The 19,012-nt window shown below is 35.9% G+C and overlaps 1 protein-coding gene across 4 annotated transcripts in view; it reads left to right on the top strand.

Moving 5' to 3' along the window:
- CPED1 (cadherin like and PC-esterase domain containing 1) overlaps positions 1-19,012 on the top strand; it is a 425,597-nt gene that overhangs the window by 83,950 nt on the left and 322,635 nt on the right. For all 4 annotated transcript variants that reach the window (XR_011976874.1, XM_072652906.1, XM_072652904.1 and 1 more), the window contains 2 exons: positions 1,394-1,500; positions 13,637-13,712. Coding sequence is in view for 3 of the 4 variants with exons in the window: in XM_072652904.1 (XP_072509005.1) it covers positions 1,394-1,500; positions 13,637-13,712 (183 nt within the window). In the remaining variant the exon portion in view is untranslated. The remainder of the gene's footprint in view (positions 1-1,393; positions 1,501-13,636; positions 13,713-19,012) is intronic.

Genomic DNA, 19,012 nt, shown 5'->3' with positions numbered 1-19,012 from the left:
TCTAAACAAATACCCTAATTTTATAGAGGAGGAAACTGATGCCTAAAAAGTAAGTGACCTTTTCTAAGGCCACATACATATTAAGTATGAAAGTCAGAATTTGAATCCAGATCTTTCTGACTATAAGATAAGTACTCTTTCTACTGTGCTTGACACTTAGTCAAGATTTCTGTTGCTCTGTAGTCACTAAGGAATAGTGAAATGAATTTTTCCCAGGGCATTATTTCATTAGAGCAAAATAAGGGGTATGAGCTATAGTTAAGCATATTATCACCAAATAATTATTGAGCTCTTACTATGTGCAAGTAGCTTGATACCTTTTAAAAGAAAACAAAAAAGTAAAGTAGTAGTGAGATAGGAGAGAGGAAACTAGATAGCTTTCATAAAAAAGAGTGAAAAGTTTTTAAAATTTATGACTCTACAAAGTTATGTGAGAGTATTTCTTTAAGTAATAAAGTGCTAACATGTTGGTTAAGAGAGACTGCCTAGTGTAGTAGAAAAAGCATGGGATGTGAGTCAAAAGACTGTTAATCTCAGATATGCCTTTGTTGAGCTTTGTTACTTTGGGTAAGTTACATATTTGAGTACTTAACATTCTTATCTGTCATGTTACATGATTGAACTAAAATGAACATTCATTCCAATTCTAACATTCTTTGATTCTGGGATGTATGGTTCTATCCGTGTTATTGGTCCATTCTCTTTATTTATATTGGATTTGTTTATGTTGATTATATTTAGATGATCAAATCACAGTGTACAGGAGGAAGGGCAGGATGTTATAGTTAAAAAAAAAAACACCACTTTTGGAGCCAAAGGATCTGGGCTTGAAACCTCTACTGATAAATATTTGTCTGATTTTAGACATGTCACCAACACTCACTTGTCCCTACTTTCCTCATCTGGAGAATGAGAGAGTTAGAATAGATGAGAGTCTAATAGATGAATTAGTGGAAATTTACAAAACCTAAAACAAAATTTCCAGTAATTAATATTTTGACATTCTAGAATTGCTGTTGCTTGGTTTTATAGTTACACCCCAATCAAAACATATCTTTCACTGAGACAAAGTACTGCATTCATTTTAAATAAGTTGAAATTTATTCTATTTTGAAATGCATTTTAAGAATTTCACTTATTAAAATATTTGGACATTCCAGGAATATAAAAAAAGAATAACAAAATAAACAATGAAACAAAAACCATAGTTGAAATTATTAGACTTAGAGGTTATAAATGTTAAAATTTTATCATCACTTAAGACATTAAGTTTTTCTCACTTAGATTATCAGAATATCTTTCCACTTATTTCATAAGCTTTTTGACCATTAAAAAGAAATTATGTTATATTTCCACCTAATTAGTCAACAAATGTCTGTTCTCTTCCTCTTAGGTGAATCAGGCTCTTGGGATCTTCTCATCTGCCTGCCTGCTAGGAAAACTTATGGAAAGCCCTGCATCATGAAAGAAGACTTGTTCCAGTTGAACTTACATCAAAGGGTATAGTATCAATGGTATTTTTCTTGTTGTTTCCAGATTATCAAGCAGAGTATTACTATTAAAGTTAAATCCATATTGAGTATCAGTGCTTAGAGTTCAAGGAAGAGGAAAAGATGATCTAATCTCATTTGTTGACCTTGATTTGGCAAATGAGAATAACTATTTAATTCAACCCTGCCCTGTAGTTAGAATATAAGTGCATTTTGTTTCCCTGTATGAATTCCCCAAACTCAAAAATAGTCTGGCCTGCCAACACTGTACCACACTAAATACTATGATCTCCACTTCTTAAATTAGAGAAACATCTACTCCATTTATTTTATCTTTTTTAGGTGGTACATCTTCTGTCCTCTTCACTAGCATCACTGTTCTAAATGTGTGGTCACATTCATGAGATAGTCAGAGAGTGCAGTAGGTAAGAGGACTGAATTCAAAGTCAAGAAGACCTAAGTACAAATCTTTCCTCAGATACAAGCTGGGTGACCCTGGGCAAGTCACTTAACCTCTGTCTCAGTTTCCTCATACGTAAAATGGGGATGATTGTACCTCCTTAGCACCTAGGGTTGTTGTGAGGATAACATAAGATAACCTGTGTACAATACTTTGTAAAGCTTAAAGTGCTATATGAATGCTAAATGTTATTACTGCTAATATTTTTGATATTGCCAAATTAATCAAGTTCCTTATTGAATTCATTAGAAAATGAAATGTAGTGTTTAAATTTGGCATTATGCCCATTGGGGTCCATTACTTAGACTTATTGCAGGAGGATCAAAGAAGCCAGTCAACATTGGAAATAATAAGACCTTTAATTCTTTATGTCTAAGGAAAGACCATGTGATTTTACAAGGGACCCAAGGGAGCACTAAGGGGGAATCAGGGGCAATGAGGGAAGGGTATTAGGGTATACCTTCCCTCATCCCCTGAAAACTTGGGTATCAACTGATATCTCCAAAACCAAGGTATACTGCTAACTTCTCCTTATATCTTCTCCACAATAAAGCTATATTTGATACCTCCAGATCAAGAATGGAGAAGAGCAGGGAATGGATGTTGATAGGATACCTTGAGCCCAGTGGTCTTCAGACCATTGCTAAGAGGGAGTCCCCAATGAGATTATGTAAAGCTACTCATAGGTCTTGGCATATTTTTATACCATGCTTTCATTGGTATTTCTAAATCTATCTTTATTTCATGTATGAAGTCAGCTCAGGTTTTTGTAGGAAGTATGTTAGAGGCCATCTAGTTCAACCCTATAATTTTATAGATGAGGAAATTGAGGTTCAGAGGTGAAGTGAATTGCTCAAGGTCACATGGGCAGTAAGAGGTGGTGTCCACTGACTTCAAATATAGAATACATTATACTGCACCATGTTGTGTTTAGGTCACAGAAACTTATCTTTCTTAAGCAGATATGATTGGTTTCTTTGCTTCTAATGCCAAGCCAGAGGATACAAATTAAATTAGCTAGTAAACAGAAAACTTCTGAGCATAAAAAATTCCAAATATGAAAAGTTTCCAAGAGGGGGTAGGGCAGAACTGAGGGGATACTAGGCAGAAAGAGAGAGTGTAGCTAGGACAGAGGCTTAGGCGAATAGGTCAAAATAATCTATAGTCTTGCTTTTCAAGACTACATAAATGTGTAATGTGGAAAAAACAAACAAACCAAGAATTTTTTTCAGTCATTAGACTACAGTGATATTTGCATGTTTTTAAGGTTTTACAAGTTGGATTTGGGTGGAACATTTTTTATTCATCTAATGGAACTTTTGAATTCTACTTTACCACCCACTATGAAAAAAAATTAAAAAATAACCAGCAACAAACAGCTGTCAGTGATCACGGGGAAGTACAGAAGAAAATATACATGGGAACAAATACTTTATTCAGAGGAGAAATATGTAGAAATGAGAAAAAAAATCCAAAGTGTATTGTCAGCAGTTTAGAAGGAATAACGTTTGGATACTTTTAGAATAGTTATTTATAAACCCTCTCATGTGTGACCAGTACAAGAAGAGGTGTGGAGAGAAGGAAACAAAGCAATAAAACAAGTCTGGGGGTGTGGGGTGGAACAAAATGATGAAGGGTGTTGAGGAAATAAAGCGAAAAAGCAAAAAAGTATATCTTTAAAATCAAGCCTTATGAGTTCCTTATAAAAACTACCATTTGCAAAGTTATTTATAATTTATAATGCATTTAAAAAACTCTTTTTTCATAGTCAAGCAAAACAAACCCATATGCTTTCCTTGTCCAAAAATGTATGACTTATTCTGAACCTTGAGTCTGTCACATTTTTGTCAAGAAGGAGGTCATATGTTTCATCTTGTTGGTCTTTGAGTTTGATCACAATTCTTGTCTTTCAAACGTGCTATTCTGTACAATGTTATTGTTTCTTAATAAAATGAGAAACTTCCTAAGTAGCAAGGTAGCCTATCCCACTATCTGGGATTGATAATAAATTTTTCCTTTACATTAAACTAAATTCTGACTAGCTTTCACTAACTGCTTACTGTTCTACCTTTGAGTTCACTGATGTATTTAGGGTCAGAGAACCTAGGGTCAAAATTCTGGTTCTAATAGTATAACACCATTCTTCTAGTCACCTAGGTCTATAAGCTCAGTATTATCAACTCCAAAATCTCACTCACACTATATATGAAATAAGTTGTCACATCTTATTGTTTTTATTTTATCTTCCATGCCCTTCTCTCCATTCTCACAAACATCACCCTGATTCAATTAATCAATTGCCATCAATTCTAACATGGACTCTCAATAGCTTCCTATTTGACCTCCCTACATCAAGCATCTCCCTACTTAAATAGATCATCTACACAGTCTTCAAAGTGACTTTCCTTACGCATATCCAACTGATATCCACCCTTAATCAATAAATTTCAATTGCTATTTATTGGAAGCTAGGTGTCACCATAGTGTACAGAGCTCTAGGTCTGGAGTTAGGAAGACCTGAGATTAAATATGGCCTCAGACTCACTAGCTGTGTGACCCTGGGCAAGTCACTTTACTTCTGTCTGCCTCAGTTTCCTCATCTATAAAATGGGAATAATAGTAGCTTTTACCTCATAGGATTAATTTAAGGATAAAATGAGATAATATTTGTAAAAAGCACTTAACACAGTACCTGGACATAGTAGGTACTACATAGTTATGTTTTTATGTCATCTACACTTTCCACTATACGCCAGTCCTTAACCCCTCCCAAAAGGCTATCCCTTATGATAAAGGAAAAAAAAACAGCAAAAATAACCATCCTATCAAAAGAAAAATCTGGCCTTATATAAATTCCATTCTTCATCATAGTGTCCACAAGTTTGCCAAGAAGTGGGGTGGGAGGTGTCATGATTTCCTATTTCTCCTCAGGGCTATGTTTGGTCATTACAATTTTAAATAATTCAGAGGGAAGGAGGGAGGAAGGGATGAATGGAAGGAAGGATCTATCTATCCATCCATCCATCCATCCATCCATCCATCCATCTATCTATCTATCTATCTATCTATCTATCTATCTATCTATCTATCTATCTATCTATCTATCTATCTGTCTATCTTCCTTCCTTCCTCTACACCAAGCACTGTGCTGAACACTGGTGACACAAATACAGCTAAGTAAAAATCCCTGCTTATATTCTAAGAAGGAAAAACAACCTAAAAAGGCAAACTGAAAAACAGGATTGGGGTATACAGATCATGGTACAGTGTTGTGGTGGCCAGGAAGTGAGGTAGAAGCCCAGATCTAATTTTTGGTTTCATTCTTTTCATTTACTGTGCTACTGTCATGTATATCATTTTCCGGGTTCTGTTTCATAGTGTTTCAGTTCACATAAGCCTTCCCATGATTCTCTATATTCATCATGGTCATCATTTCTTGTAGCACAGTGATATTCTATTACATTAGTATGCCACTTTTATTTAGCTACACCTCGATCAATGGACACCTACTTCCTCTCCCTCTCCTCCATCCCTAGTTCTTTGATACCACCAAAAAAATGTTCTTATAAAGATTGTGATGTATATGACTGGGGCCTTTTTTTCTTGGCCATACTTTTTAGAGTATATGCTAAACAGTAGTATCTGTGTCCAAATATATAACAACTTGGTCCTTCTCTGCATAATTTCAGATTATGAAATGTACAGTTCATAGAATTGCTTTCCCAGAAGAACTGTATGAATCCACAGCTCTACAAATAAAGCATTAGTGTATTCATGTTTCCACAGCCCTCCTCAAACTCTTCCATTTATTTTTCATCTTTGCCAGTTTTGAATTGAAATAAAACAGGGTTCTTTGAATTGTGTTTCTCTTATTATTATAAAATATGCTATATATTTTGTTAACATTATTGTGTAAGGTACATAATAAATGTTACAAATCATGGCAGTTACATGCCATCTTAGAAGCATTCTCTGATCATTTTAAAAATTTGAGAACAATTTTAGATGATGTACCTGAAGGTCACGTGAGCATTTAAAAATTTAATGAAAGAAGCAAATAGATGACTGAGAAGGAATAGTTAGTAGGGTTTATGCAAAATTGCATCTAACCCAATATACTACCAAGATATTATGTTGAAAAGTAACTCTAAGGCTCCTTCTTTGTTTTAAGGTTAATTGATGGTTGTCAAAAAAGTTACAGTAAAGTTTGAGAAATTCATTATGTATGGGTTAGTTGATTTCAAATTATAGCTCCCTTAAAAATGTTTCTCTTCGTGATGATGCAAATCTTATATATTTTATGATGTACATAAAATCAGTAAGTAAAGGGGTGTCGCTATATTAGTAGAATGAGAAAAAATTCCATATTGCATCATAGCTGATTTATCGCAGATGTATACTCTTTCACCTTTGAATTTCCTGAGTTTAATTCATTGACTTTCTCAATTTACCTTGGTGTTATCTTAACCTGCTAGTTCAGCCTCTGCTCTGGAGTAATGTTTGGATGACATTTCCTATGTATGAGTCAGAATTATCTCATCCTAAGTCCTGTGAATGCCAGACTGACAGTGGAAGGGAAAGATTTGGCAGTCATTGGTTGTAGTGGGGGATAGGAAGAGCAAAAGAGGAAGGAAGGAAATGTTCTAGCTCATTGAGAGCCCTGAGTTATTGGTCCTGTGCCAGGTTAACAAATTTCATGTCCAAGGCCTAGCATGAAAAGCCATACATCTTCTATGAGGGCAACAGCACATTTTTCCTCTGTGAAATCTGTGCAGGTTGAACTCATCTGTATTGCATGATAACTTTGCAATGGCTAGGTAAGTCCCTGTGACCTTTGAACTCAATTACTATAATCCTTCCTCTCAGGACATCAGCAGTGGCTAGGATAGCACACCTGTTCTGTGGGCTTTAAGAAGTATCAGAAGGAGTTAAGATCAGCTGCAATGAATATTAATTTCTTTGCCTCATCTATAGAGCCCTTTTCTGAGATTCTTCCATTAGGAATCCTGGATTATTTCAAGTCATAGGAGTGAAGGTTGTTTTGTTTTATATGTGAAAATCATTCACCTTTTGGCCTATGGTCATTCCAACTTATTCAATCATAGCTGTAGATGTTAAAAAATGGTTTTATGTAATTATCCTATTATTATTTGTATTATACTTTGTATGCTATATTTTATTATTACTTATTTTGCCATTACATTCTATTTGGGACTACCTAGATTTTTAAAATCAGGGTTCTCAGGGTTTCCTTCCTTACAGCCAGCAAGGGGTAGCAGAATGGACATTATATTTGATAGTATTGGTGCCTGGGTTAAAATCCTGCCTGTACCGCTTATTGTGTATGTGTCCTCTCTCTGGGCCCTTGCTTCCTCCCATTTTAGAAGAGTATCAGTCTAGTTGACTCCCAAGTTTCCTTAATCCAACAGTCTTCTTTCTACCTTCTCCACTGCCTTGTTGTGTCCTATCACTCATTTCCTTCCTCCTTTGTTTCTTTCCTTTAATTTAAATCCGTGAAATATAACTGCCACTAGGAGCTTAAGTATATCACACTTACATAAACTCTTTAGACTTTTCTCAGTTTCAGGGAAGTAAGTATGTTTGGGGTTTATGACTCAGTTTTCCCTGTGAATTGATTAAATTTAGTTTGGAAATTGTGCCAATTGGAATGATATTTGAACTCACAATCAGTTGCCAAGTCTTATCTTTTCTAACTTCACAACTTCTATCCATTCCTTTCTCCACATTACACCACCATCACCCTAATTTAGGATTTCGTCACCTTTCACATGGACTACTGTAACAGCCCTCTAAACATTTTTTTTTGCTTTCAATCTTGCCCTTTTTATCCCATCCTCACACAGGACCTGCCACACTGATATCCTCAAGCACAGATTTGACCATGTCACTTCCTCTCTTAAGAAGCTGCCATGACTCTCTATTGCCTAGATGATAAAATGGCAACTGCTAGATAAGCTATTCAAAGCCTTTCACAATCTAGTCCCTACCTGCCTCCCTACACTAATTACTTCCCTTCACATGCTCTGCATCAGAGACATCAGACACTCCAAAGTGCAGCCAGAACCAGATTAAAATGTAATTGGGAAATGCTTACCAAATTAAATAAAAATATGATAAAATGTCAGTAACATTACATTTTAAAACTAAGCTAATATGCAACCCAAAGATCCTTATGTTCAGTTAGTTCACCCCCATTTCTATTTGAGATGGATACCACTACCAAACTACTTGCTGTCTCTTGCAAATGACATTCCATCTCCTGGCTTAGGGACTTTTCATAGACTGTTTGTTTGTGTGGAATGCTCTCCCTTCTCATCTTTGGCTCGTAGACTCCTCACCTGAAGAACCATTGCCCACATGGTGTCTTTTCTCATCCTCCAATGGTATTCACCTTTCCAGCCTCCCACTCCCAATTAATTTTTGTTTATTTTATATACATTTTGTTTTTGTCAGAGACCATATTGTTTCTTCCTAGCAGAATGTAAATTCCTCTCTACTCAAAGGGCTACACAACTGTGCATACCCTTTGATCCAGTAATACCACTACTAGGTCTGTATCCCAAAGAAATCATTAAAAAAAAGGGGGGGGGGAAGGACACACATGTACAAAAGTATTTGTAGCAGTTCTTTTTATGGTGGTAAAGAATTGGATATTGAAGGGGATGTCCATTGGTTGAGGAATGGCTGAACAGGTCATGGTATAGGAATGTAATGGAATATTATTGTTCTATAAGAAATGATGAGCAGGCAGATTTCAGAAAAACCTGGAAAGACTTATATGAACTGATGTGAATGATGAGTAGAACCCAGGAGAATACTGTACACAGTAACACTAACATTGTGTGATGACCAACTTTGATAGACTTAGCTCTTCTCAGAAATACAATATCTAAGACAAGACTCATGATGGAAAATGCTATCCACATCCAGAGAAAGAACTATGAAGTCTGAATGCAGATCAAAGCATACTATTTTCCTTCTTTATTTTCTTTCTAGTGGTTTTTCCCTTTTCTTTTGATTGTTCTTTCACAAAATGACTAATGTGGAAATGTTTTTTTTTTTTTTTAAAGAATGTGAGTTCCTTGAAGGCTATTTTTTTTTTTGTCTTTTTATATCCCCTAGCCTAGTACTAGGGGAAAGAAAAAACATGGAGTTGGTGGCCACTTTGGGAACAAAGAACCTTTTGAATAGTTTTGATTTCAAATAACTGCAGGATATTTCTAGGATAATTTTTGTTGACATGAGCATTGTAAGACAATCGTTTTTAGAGATGTTTTGGATTTTGATATGAAAAATAGAAAGGTTTCCCAACTTCCGATGTATATGAAGAAGTAAGAATAATCAGATTTGTGATCTAACAGAAGCATCACTGGGGAGATTCAGGTTGAGTTAGGGTTACTGCAGGACTAAAAAAGAAAAAAATGCTGGAATTGCCTGAGAAAATAATATTCAGATGCATCTGTCTTGAAACCTTTCCAGGGAATCAAGGTGGAGGCTGCTCTTGTCATGAACTGGAAATGTCAGGGACAAAAATTACATTCTTTGCTAAAGATTGGGAACTGTAATGAAGTGTATAATATTCCGCCATCTATTTAAATGTAAGGATCTGATTAGGAGAGTTCCCTGAACAATATGATGAGATTATAAGCTGATAAAACTATTTGCAACTTTGATTCTATCAAATTAGTATTCTATAAATTGGTAATTTGACAGATGATAGAGCATTTATTAAACATTTACTATGTGCCAAGCACCGTGCGAAGTGTTGAGAACACAACACCAACAACAAAAATCACAACAATATATTCCCCGCTTTGAAGACAAAACACAAAGGGAAGCCAGAGAGTGGTGGTGGGAGGGAGGGCGGGGGCCATGTGGAAGTTGGTAGGGAAAGAGAGTATACTGGAGTCAGCTGCATGTGAAATGAGTATCCTGGTTAAGGTCCCCTTAAGAAATGACGGTCCTAGACAGACTCAGAGCCACACTTTTGTGTAGGACCTTAAAAAGGGGACCTGATTTAACTACCGGGTTCTTTTACTCTTTTTCCCTTTTCAGAGAATGGATGAGATAGTAGTAGAGCTAAGAATAGAGCTCGGTCCCTAGGGGGTTTTCCTCTATGGGAGCTAATAGTGGCTGCTTTGGAGCACAGACACTTGGATGTCGCATGTACTCTCATTCATGTGGTCTGAGAGGTTCCCAAGTTCCTACATCCAATTTTAAAGAGGCATCTAAGACATGACAGCTGTGCCTCTTGAGGAGAGGGAGAACATTGTGAACATGCTCTGCACTATTTCCCACCCCTATTCCTCATCCTATAGCAGCAAACAAGTGAAGCAGAGATTTGGGAATAGGAGCAAAAGACCACAACTTTGTCCCATTTTCTTACCGTGAGTTATTTGAACATGAAAGTTCAATGGGAAAATGGACCCCTAGATCCTACACCATCACTCAAGATGACAGGCCATATATAGTCTTTATTTCACCCATCGAAATGCAAGAACAGTACAAAGGATTCACAATAGCATATAGAGTTGATATGATTCCCTTTTCCAGCAAGTCCCTACCTTCCCGCTAAAGCCTATGCAGTTCTCCAGACTAATAATACCATACCGTGATTTGGACTTACTTTGGAAGGGAAACAAACTTGGAATTTCTTGGAGGGCCAACCTCAAATATTTCAGTGAGTCCAGTGTTCACCTAGAGAATCAGTATAGTTATTCAGTTTAAGGTACTACCCTAAAGACAGACTCTCAAAGAACTTATGATGGTTATACAAGCTAGACAAGCAACCCCAAGCGTGGTGCTGTCCAGGGAATCCCTCTTCTCTCTCTACAAGAAAAAATTCCGGAATTCTCAAACGTCAGGTGACTAGAGAGACAATACTGGAGCTGGGGCTGCCCAGGAAATCCCCTCTTCTCTTTATAGGAGAGTGATACTTAGTAACTCTCACATTTTCAAGGTTGCCATTTTTCAGGTTGAGAGATCATGGTGTTGACTTCAGGGTTAAAATTAGGTACAATCCTTTGAGTCTCATGAATGAGAGCACATGCAATTCTTACTTGCCTTTGATTCAAAGTAGCCATTATCAGCTCTTGGAGGACACCTCCTAGAACCTAGGTTCATTCTCAGTTCTGTGGCTCTTTTCCTGTCCTCTCTTAAGGGGAAAGTGGCAACAACAAATACATCCATCATTTTCATGAATTCCTTTTAGAACAAAGATATGGCTCTCACTGAGCCAAATAATTCGTCTCCAATTGATCTACAACAACTCAAAGCAACCAATTCATTCCCAATCAATAAGCTATAATCTAAGTCATAGAGCAAAAACTCACCACTCTGTAAAGTCTGCAAAACACATCTGTAAACTAATCAGAGCACTGCCCTGGTCAGCCCCTTTGAGATATGTAAGAAGTCATTTTCATGTGAGTCAGACACTGCTGCCAGTTAAATGCCTATAATTACTTTGATTTTAGAACCTGAGAACCAAACTTGTCTCTAAGTTCTTGCAAAGGCTTGATAAAAAATGGAGTTTATGCTCCCTTTGGATTTGGGACTAACAATAAAGTGTCATTAAATTAGATTTATGTTTATCTAGACATAACCTGGTCTGGCTTATCTTGACTGAAGCAATTCAAAGGAAAAAAATTCCTGAGCAAATGAATGGCATGATAAGACTGCAGAGGAAATATTCAATTAACTTACAAGAAAGAAATGAAAATATTTTTTGCACATATGCTTATATAGTGTTGTTATTTTCATTCAGTCATTTCAGTCATATCTGACTCTTTTTTGATCTCATTTGGGGTTTTCTTGGTAAAGGTACTGGAGTGGTTTACCATTTTCTTCTCCACCTCATTTTATGGATAAGGTGTTGAGGCAAGTAGGGCTAAGTGACTTGCCTAGGGTCAAGTATCCAGTAAATATCTGAGGTCAGATTTAAACTCAGGTCTGCTAATTACAAATGATCTTAGTTATTAAAATACCCTTTTATATAATATGTATATATTATTAGACATATTATATAGTATGTATATATTATTAGACATATTATATAATATGTATATATTATTAGACATATAATATGTATATATTATTATATAATATGTATATATTATTATATTATATATAATATGTATATATTATGTATATATTATATTGAAATGACTGCTTGTACTTGAAAGCAATCAATATTTATTTTAAATCATATAATTCAAATTTTTCTTTTGCTAATTCAGACTGACTTTTTCCATTATTCTGGATTCGTGACTTTTTTTTTTTTTACTATATTTCATCTTGTTTTTGGTAGTAAGTTTATAATAAATAAAAAATAGTTTTTTTAGTGGATACCAGTGGCCATTTTAAAGTTGAGATTGAACTCTATCAATCATGTACTTTCCCATTCCCTTCAAAACTGAAGCCACCCCTCTGTAAATATTTGAATTTATATAAAGCTGAACTCTGATTTTGTATTTATAAAACTTTAGGAAAACTGGATTATATATTCAGAAAGAATAATGGCATTTATGTGCTTATTTAGAAATTCACAGTATATTTACAGATTCAATACTAGACTTTAAAAATTGTGACCTAAGGACAAATGTGCATAAGGACAAATGAAAGGACTTTGAGAACCTTGTGGTTTTATTGGCTATGAGTCATGTTTGCTCTTACTTTTTGCAAAACAGTTTTGGGTGCTAGATTATTTTTGTTACTGAATTTGAGACAGGACTATAGGTATTTCCTTTTATTTACAACTTTAAAATTCTTAGTGTTGATTTTTGATGAGACTGAGTTTTGGAGCTTTTTTCTTTGTTTTGTTTTTTGATTGACTGGTGTAATAGTAAGCACCCCAACATACACAGGGGGTCCTGCTGTTACAGGTTCTTAGATCTGCATTTATAAAAGGAAAGGCAACTTTTGAGGGGTCAACAATCACTTTAATCAAGCACATGTATCATTTACTTAGTTCAGGGGGAAAAAATCAGCAACTTCAAAGAAAATACAGAGAAATCAAAGGTCCACAGATATGCTTCCAAATGTCTGACATAATTAATACATATATCACAAATCAACAGACAGATCCAACTGCAACTGTCTGACCATAGTTACCAGAGAGGGCAGCACCAACATCTGGGTCTTCAAAGCTGGGGGGAAGGGAGGGGCCTCCTTAGTGGCTTCCCAGAGTCTCATCTGCCCAAACAAAACACTTCTAGTCAGTAAGCACCAAAGTAAAACTGCACCTCAGAATCTTTATGCACTTTTTAGAGCCAGAGGGCATCACAATCCTTCAGAACCAGTGCCTCATTAGCAGAAGATAAGGTCCTTCTTACAAATCTTCCCAGACCCATTAATGGATGGGGAAGATCTTCTTTAATCACATTATTCAATCAGAGGCACTTTATTATACTAAAACAAAAAATGTATTATCAATACAACTGATTGATTATTTTAGACTGTACCTAATGCTTCAGATAGGATTGGATCACAGTTGGTAATCACTTTTTTCTTCTGTTTTAATGTATTATCTAAATGCTCTGATTTCTGTGCTTGTGGTCAGTAGGTGGGAAGATGGGATGAAAATGCTCACTTCTCCAAGAAATGCTTTCACTTTGACTTCAGTGCTTACAAACCTACCATCAAGTCACTGGTCTTTTATTACTTTCAGGTAAATATACTCCCAGAAATACAGCATCAGCTTTGCAGCAAGGAAGGATTATGCCAACTCATTAGAAGATTTCCAGGTAATCCTTCAGTTTGCTTCAGTGTTCATGAATGTGCAAGATACTCCCACAAACTTAGTAGAGTGACTGAGGGAAATTTCCCTTTGATGTGTGGTGTTAGAGAAGTTCAAATGAGTAATGTCCAGAGCTGCTTGTTAAATTCTGCTGCCTACCAGTGCCTCTACTACAAAAATCCCATGGTCCAAGAGTATTCACTGATGGAAAGACTTTACTTAGATTAAGTAGCAATTCAACTGAATTCATCCCTTTACTTCTGATCTTTCTCTCTGCTCTAATATTTAAAAAGTTACTTTAATGGTATTGTCTAGCTATGTAGAAATTACTATCTTTAACATCCATAAGTAATTTTTTTCTGGTCTGAGCCAGCTTGCTTCTCCTTTTTGGAATCTGAAAGGTTAATTCAGATAACGGTTAATGTATTTAGGAGAAAAGCAATGTTTAATAATATGTATATGAGATATAATCATAATTATTTAATTATCTAATGCATACACTCATAAAGACACCTATACATAAATTATATGTATACACACATGTGCATACATATATACACATATATGCACATATATATATATATATAAAATTAATAGCCTAGAAAATTACCTTCTATTACTTTCAACATAGTATAATGTGCACTAACCAACACCAGCATGTAGCATGGTACATTCCACTTGATTCCTAGACCGAGACTCTCTCCAAATCAGAAACCCTTTGTGTACTGCTATCTGTATCCTCCAGACTATGACTATTCCCTGTGTCTTGAATGAGCAACCTGAGCCCTTGGTCATAGGCCTGGAGAGATTAGTATCTATTCACAATTATGCGCAATCCCAATAAAACGGAAACAGAATGTATGATTAACTCAGCACTGTAGAAACTTGATTTACCTTTCCTGCTCATAGCTACATGAGCAAACAGAAAATAGGATGCTTCAGGTATCCCAGTAGTTGTCCTGTGTCTCATTTCTCTCATATTTTGGTCTTCTTCTATCTATACTCCTTTACTCCTGGAACAAAGCTAACTGGGTCTCTCTCCACAGAGAAGTAGCCATCAGTGATTATCACAATCCCTTTAAAGGTAAATTAGTGAGTTGTCCTGGACTATTTGCATGGACTAACCCAGTTGCATTTGCACACTGGCCGGGGTGAATGTCACCCAACCCCCTTATCTTGCATCCCTAACATACTGGAATCACAGAGCCAGAAGACTCCAGAATACCTTCATGCTCGGATATTTAGCACATAACTTATATTTAACCATTGCTCAAAAACAAGAGAAAAGTTTCCCCTAATCTTTCTTATTTTATCTCATTAAAGTCCTTTATGAAAGTTTTATTGTAACCCATTTAAAGTCATTCGTTCATTCAATGAACATTTATTAATTTCTTAGTCTGTTTGCAGAACTCTATTTCTGAGGCCGTAGGAGATACAAAGTTTAGATAAAAGTTAGCTCCTATACATGAAAAAGTTATTAGAATCTAAATATTAGAGTTTAATGAAGTGTATAAAATGACTTTTTTATTGAAAAGACAGATCAAGGAAGGCTTCAGGGAGGAGGTTACATCTAAATTAGGTTGTACAGCATGAGTAAGAATTCAAAAGGCAAAGGGGGAGAGAAGTCATTAAAGGACAGGGAAAAGAATTGAGCAATGGTATAGAGCCAAGAGAACACAAGGGATGGTAACGGGACAGAAAGGAATCTAGTTTGTCTACAGCAAGAGATTCTTAATCTTTTTATGTCATCAACCCCTTTGAGAGTCTGGTGAAACTTACAGACCCCTTCTCAGGAAAATATTCTAGGTGTATGAAATAAAATATATGGAATTACAAAGGAAACCAATTACATGGTTTACAATTATCTATATCTATCTATACAAGTTCATTGCTTAGAGTCAAGAGTATTTGGAGGGGTAGAGTAATATGAAATGAAGTCAGAAAGGTAGGGTATCATGCAATTCTTATATTAAGAAAAAGTTTACAATTACAATTACAATTACAAAAGTTATGCAATTACTGAAGTTAAATCTATGAAACTTTAGCTCTATTTTGAATTCAGTCTTTTGCAGAGTCAGGCACAACATCTAATTGCAAACCTCTGCATAATGATAACCTACCATCTAATCCCCTAGGACTTCTTGGGAATATACCAAAACCACAGCAGCATGTCCCATTATAAAGGTTATGTTCTTTAGCTTTCATGCATCAGTTTAAAAATAAAACAAAAATGGATGAGTGACTCAGGTACAAATTGATAGTGCCTGCTTAAAACTATTATGTATAGACCTGGCTCTGTGGTCCTTAACTCTGGCAAAAATATCCCCACTGACTCCATAGTTAGAGTGGTTTTATAATTACAACTCTTGCTGATTAAAAAGTGGGAGTTTAAAATTCCACCGAGGTTTTTGTTCGAAGCTATTAAAGTAATTGATTCAATTACAATCATTTCAGTGAAAACTAGAGGTACTGGCTGTTGTTATTATTGTTGTTTTAAACTAGGGAGCAGCCTACATATTTGACAAAAGTGTGTGGTTTTTCTTGGTTGCTATTTACATTATGGAGTAGTTGATTCAGCACAGTAAGTTTCTCTAGCTTTACAAAAATGTTGTAGCAAAAGGAGGAGTGGGAGGAGGGACTTGATTCATAAGCCAGACATAGTTTATTGATGAAAAAAACAACAACAAAACTTTGTACATTCTGTTTGTACATTTGTACACTCAACTAGAAAAGATGAAAGGTTATGGGCCATTTGCCAAAAACCCTTATTTATTCTGTCTGCATAGAATGGCTAGCATAATATGATTTGGGGAACATTATCATAGATACATAAACATTTTGTGGGTTTTAATAATATGGACAAGGATTATATTTAGTGGTGCGGTCTTTGTAAAGTATCTTAAATTGCTGGGTGTTTTTATCTAGTATCACAAAGTTAAGCAGCTTCTTTCTCATCATTTTCTAAACCATTTTTTTCTTTTCCTTTTCCCTATGAATACTCATAAATTCTAGAAATATGTAACTTTCTGGTTACTCCTTTCTCCTTCTTTGTCTAGAATTTTAATTGTCCATTTATCTCTATGACTTCTAAATTACTCTTACTGAATGGAATGGTCATTTAATATCACTCTTTCTGTGATCTTTCTCTGGTTGAGGCTAATTCTACTAGATATTTAATGTTAAAGGAGCATCCAATAAGCTTAAGTTCTGATTTAGGTTCTATAAATACCAATTTTTATAATTGACATATTGAAACACAGATGGAAAGCATTATTTTTCTCTATATAACATTTCTGTAAATAAGGTAGCCTCACCCAGTTTAACAGTGATGGACTAAAGACCACAGAAATACCTATTGTAACTGATGAGATTTTTTTACCCAAACTTCACAGAGAGCCATGACAGTTTGGTCTTGTTTTGCTCTTCAGACAGCAGTAAGAAAGAAGATAGGGAGATTTCATTTGGAGGAGAAAGCAAATAAACTGGGCTTTATGGGATAGGTAGGAATTCATGAGGCAAAGAGGGAGAGAGGAAATGATTCTTGGGGCCTGGGAGGTCAGAGTGGTATGATTTGTCCTGTCCTCACGTCCTTTTCTCCTCTGTAGCTCCTGTACTTTAAGAGTCTTAATGGGCTGTAGCATCACAAAGCTGCCATTGGTATCCAGTGAAGCCATTGAACAGGGGCTAGCGAGTCATTTACACATTAAATCTCTGACTTTTTTCTCTCTCACTATTCCATTCTTGGTAGGAGAGCCACCCTTCATTAATAGTCTGAACTCTCACTGTCTGCTCTCTCCCCAAACACCCCACCCCCCCCCAGGCCTCTTAGGAGGAGGAAGAGAAAGAAAGAGAAACAAGTGACTTGCCCTGCTGGGCTGTTAGCCAAAAATGACTAATTATACTCCTTTGCATTTTGATGTTCTTTAATTCTTTTTACAAAAAAGAAAAATGGTGGCCACCAAAAACCACCAAGACAAATGAGTTTATTTTCTAGCATGGAACAACTAGGCAAAGTTTACCTTTCTGGGAGATAAGAGAAGCAATTGCTTATCAGTGTGAGCTAATGTGAGTGAGGGTCTGAGTTCTTCTTTGGAGAGAGATTATATTCGATCTTATCTTAAACTAGTTGGAGAAAGTAAGCCATATAGGAAAAACTTTTTATGGGGATGGAGTAGAGGGGAATGGTGCTACAGCTGCTAAGGAGCTAGCTGAGAGTTGTCCTAACACCAAATGCACAGACCTCCATTCAACTTCTCAAGTGAGGCTATGGACATCATTTCCCCAGCACCATTGGTTGTTATTAAACACAAGCATCACTTCTACATGTGTAGACGTGCTATAGATGGTAACCAATTCATCTATGCAAGCTCATGCTTACATCTTACAATTGGGAGCTCATTATCATCACTACACTTACGAGTGCCATTATGGGCTATGGGCAGAGAGCACATGTATAACATGCGATAAGAAGTATAACAGTACCTTATAAGAAGCCTACCTGATCCATTCTCCCTATCCCACCAATAGAGAAGCTCTTTAAGGACAAGGGCTTTGCCGTTACATATCTTTGTAGTAAGTCAGTCAATAGACATTTATCGATTACTGTGTGTCAAGCACTGTGCTAAGCATTCAGGAAAAGAAAGGTAAAAGATGGGTAAAAGACAGTTTCCCAGTCTAACTCAGGGTTTTAAATATAGCAAATATTTAATAAATGTCTTTGAATTACACTGAGTTTATATGGTATTTTAAGGTTTATAAAATGCTTTCCTCATTTCCTGCCCTTATTTTATGATTAAGGAAATTGAGATTTAAGTAGGCTAGGAGATTTGTCCAGATCTACCCAATTAGTCAGTAGCAGAACCTGTATGAGAGCAGAGGTTTTCTGACTCCAAGCCCAGTGCTCTTTCCACAAGGACATTTTGTTTCTTACTTTATTGTAAATCTGTACCTAGGAGCAACATCTTTGTGCCTAAAATGGTCAGTGTTGAACAGAATGGGAACATTAACAGTAATAAACATTTCACTATGTAATCCAGCCACGAAAGTTCACATTGTACTTGTTCAGCGCCTAATAAAAATCAAGCTGACATTGAATAAAATTAGCCAGTGGATCTAATGAAAATCAGTATTGGTCTTAAATCTATTTAATATACTTACTTCATTTCTGTTGCCTTTTTGTTGACTTGTCAAGAGATTTGGCTTATTTGGGGAATATTATGTTTATTTCAGAAAAATTTGGGTTGGCATAACCTACGTTATGTATGAGTGAGAGAGAGAGAAAGAGAGAGAGAGAGAGAGAGAGAGAGA

This window comes from Notamacropus eugenii, chromosome 3, assembly GCF_028372415.1.
Source record: "Notamacropus eugenii isolate mMacEug1 chromosome 3, mMacEug1.pri_v2, whole genome shotgun sequence".
Lineage (NCBI taxonomy): Eukaryota > Metazoa > Chordata > Mammalia > Diprotodontia > Macropodidae > Notamacropus > Notamacropus eugenii.
The sequence above is the reverse complement of the archived record's forward strand: the minus strand, read 5'-3'. Positions and strand labels throughout refer to the sequence as shown.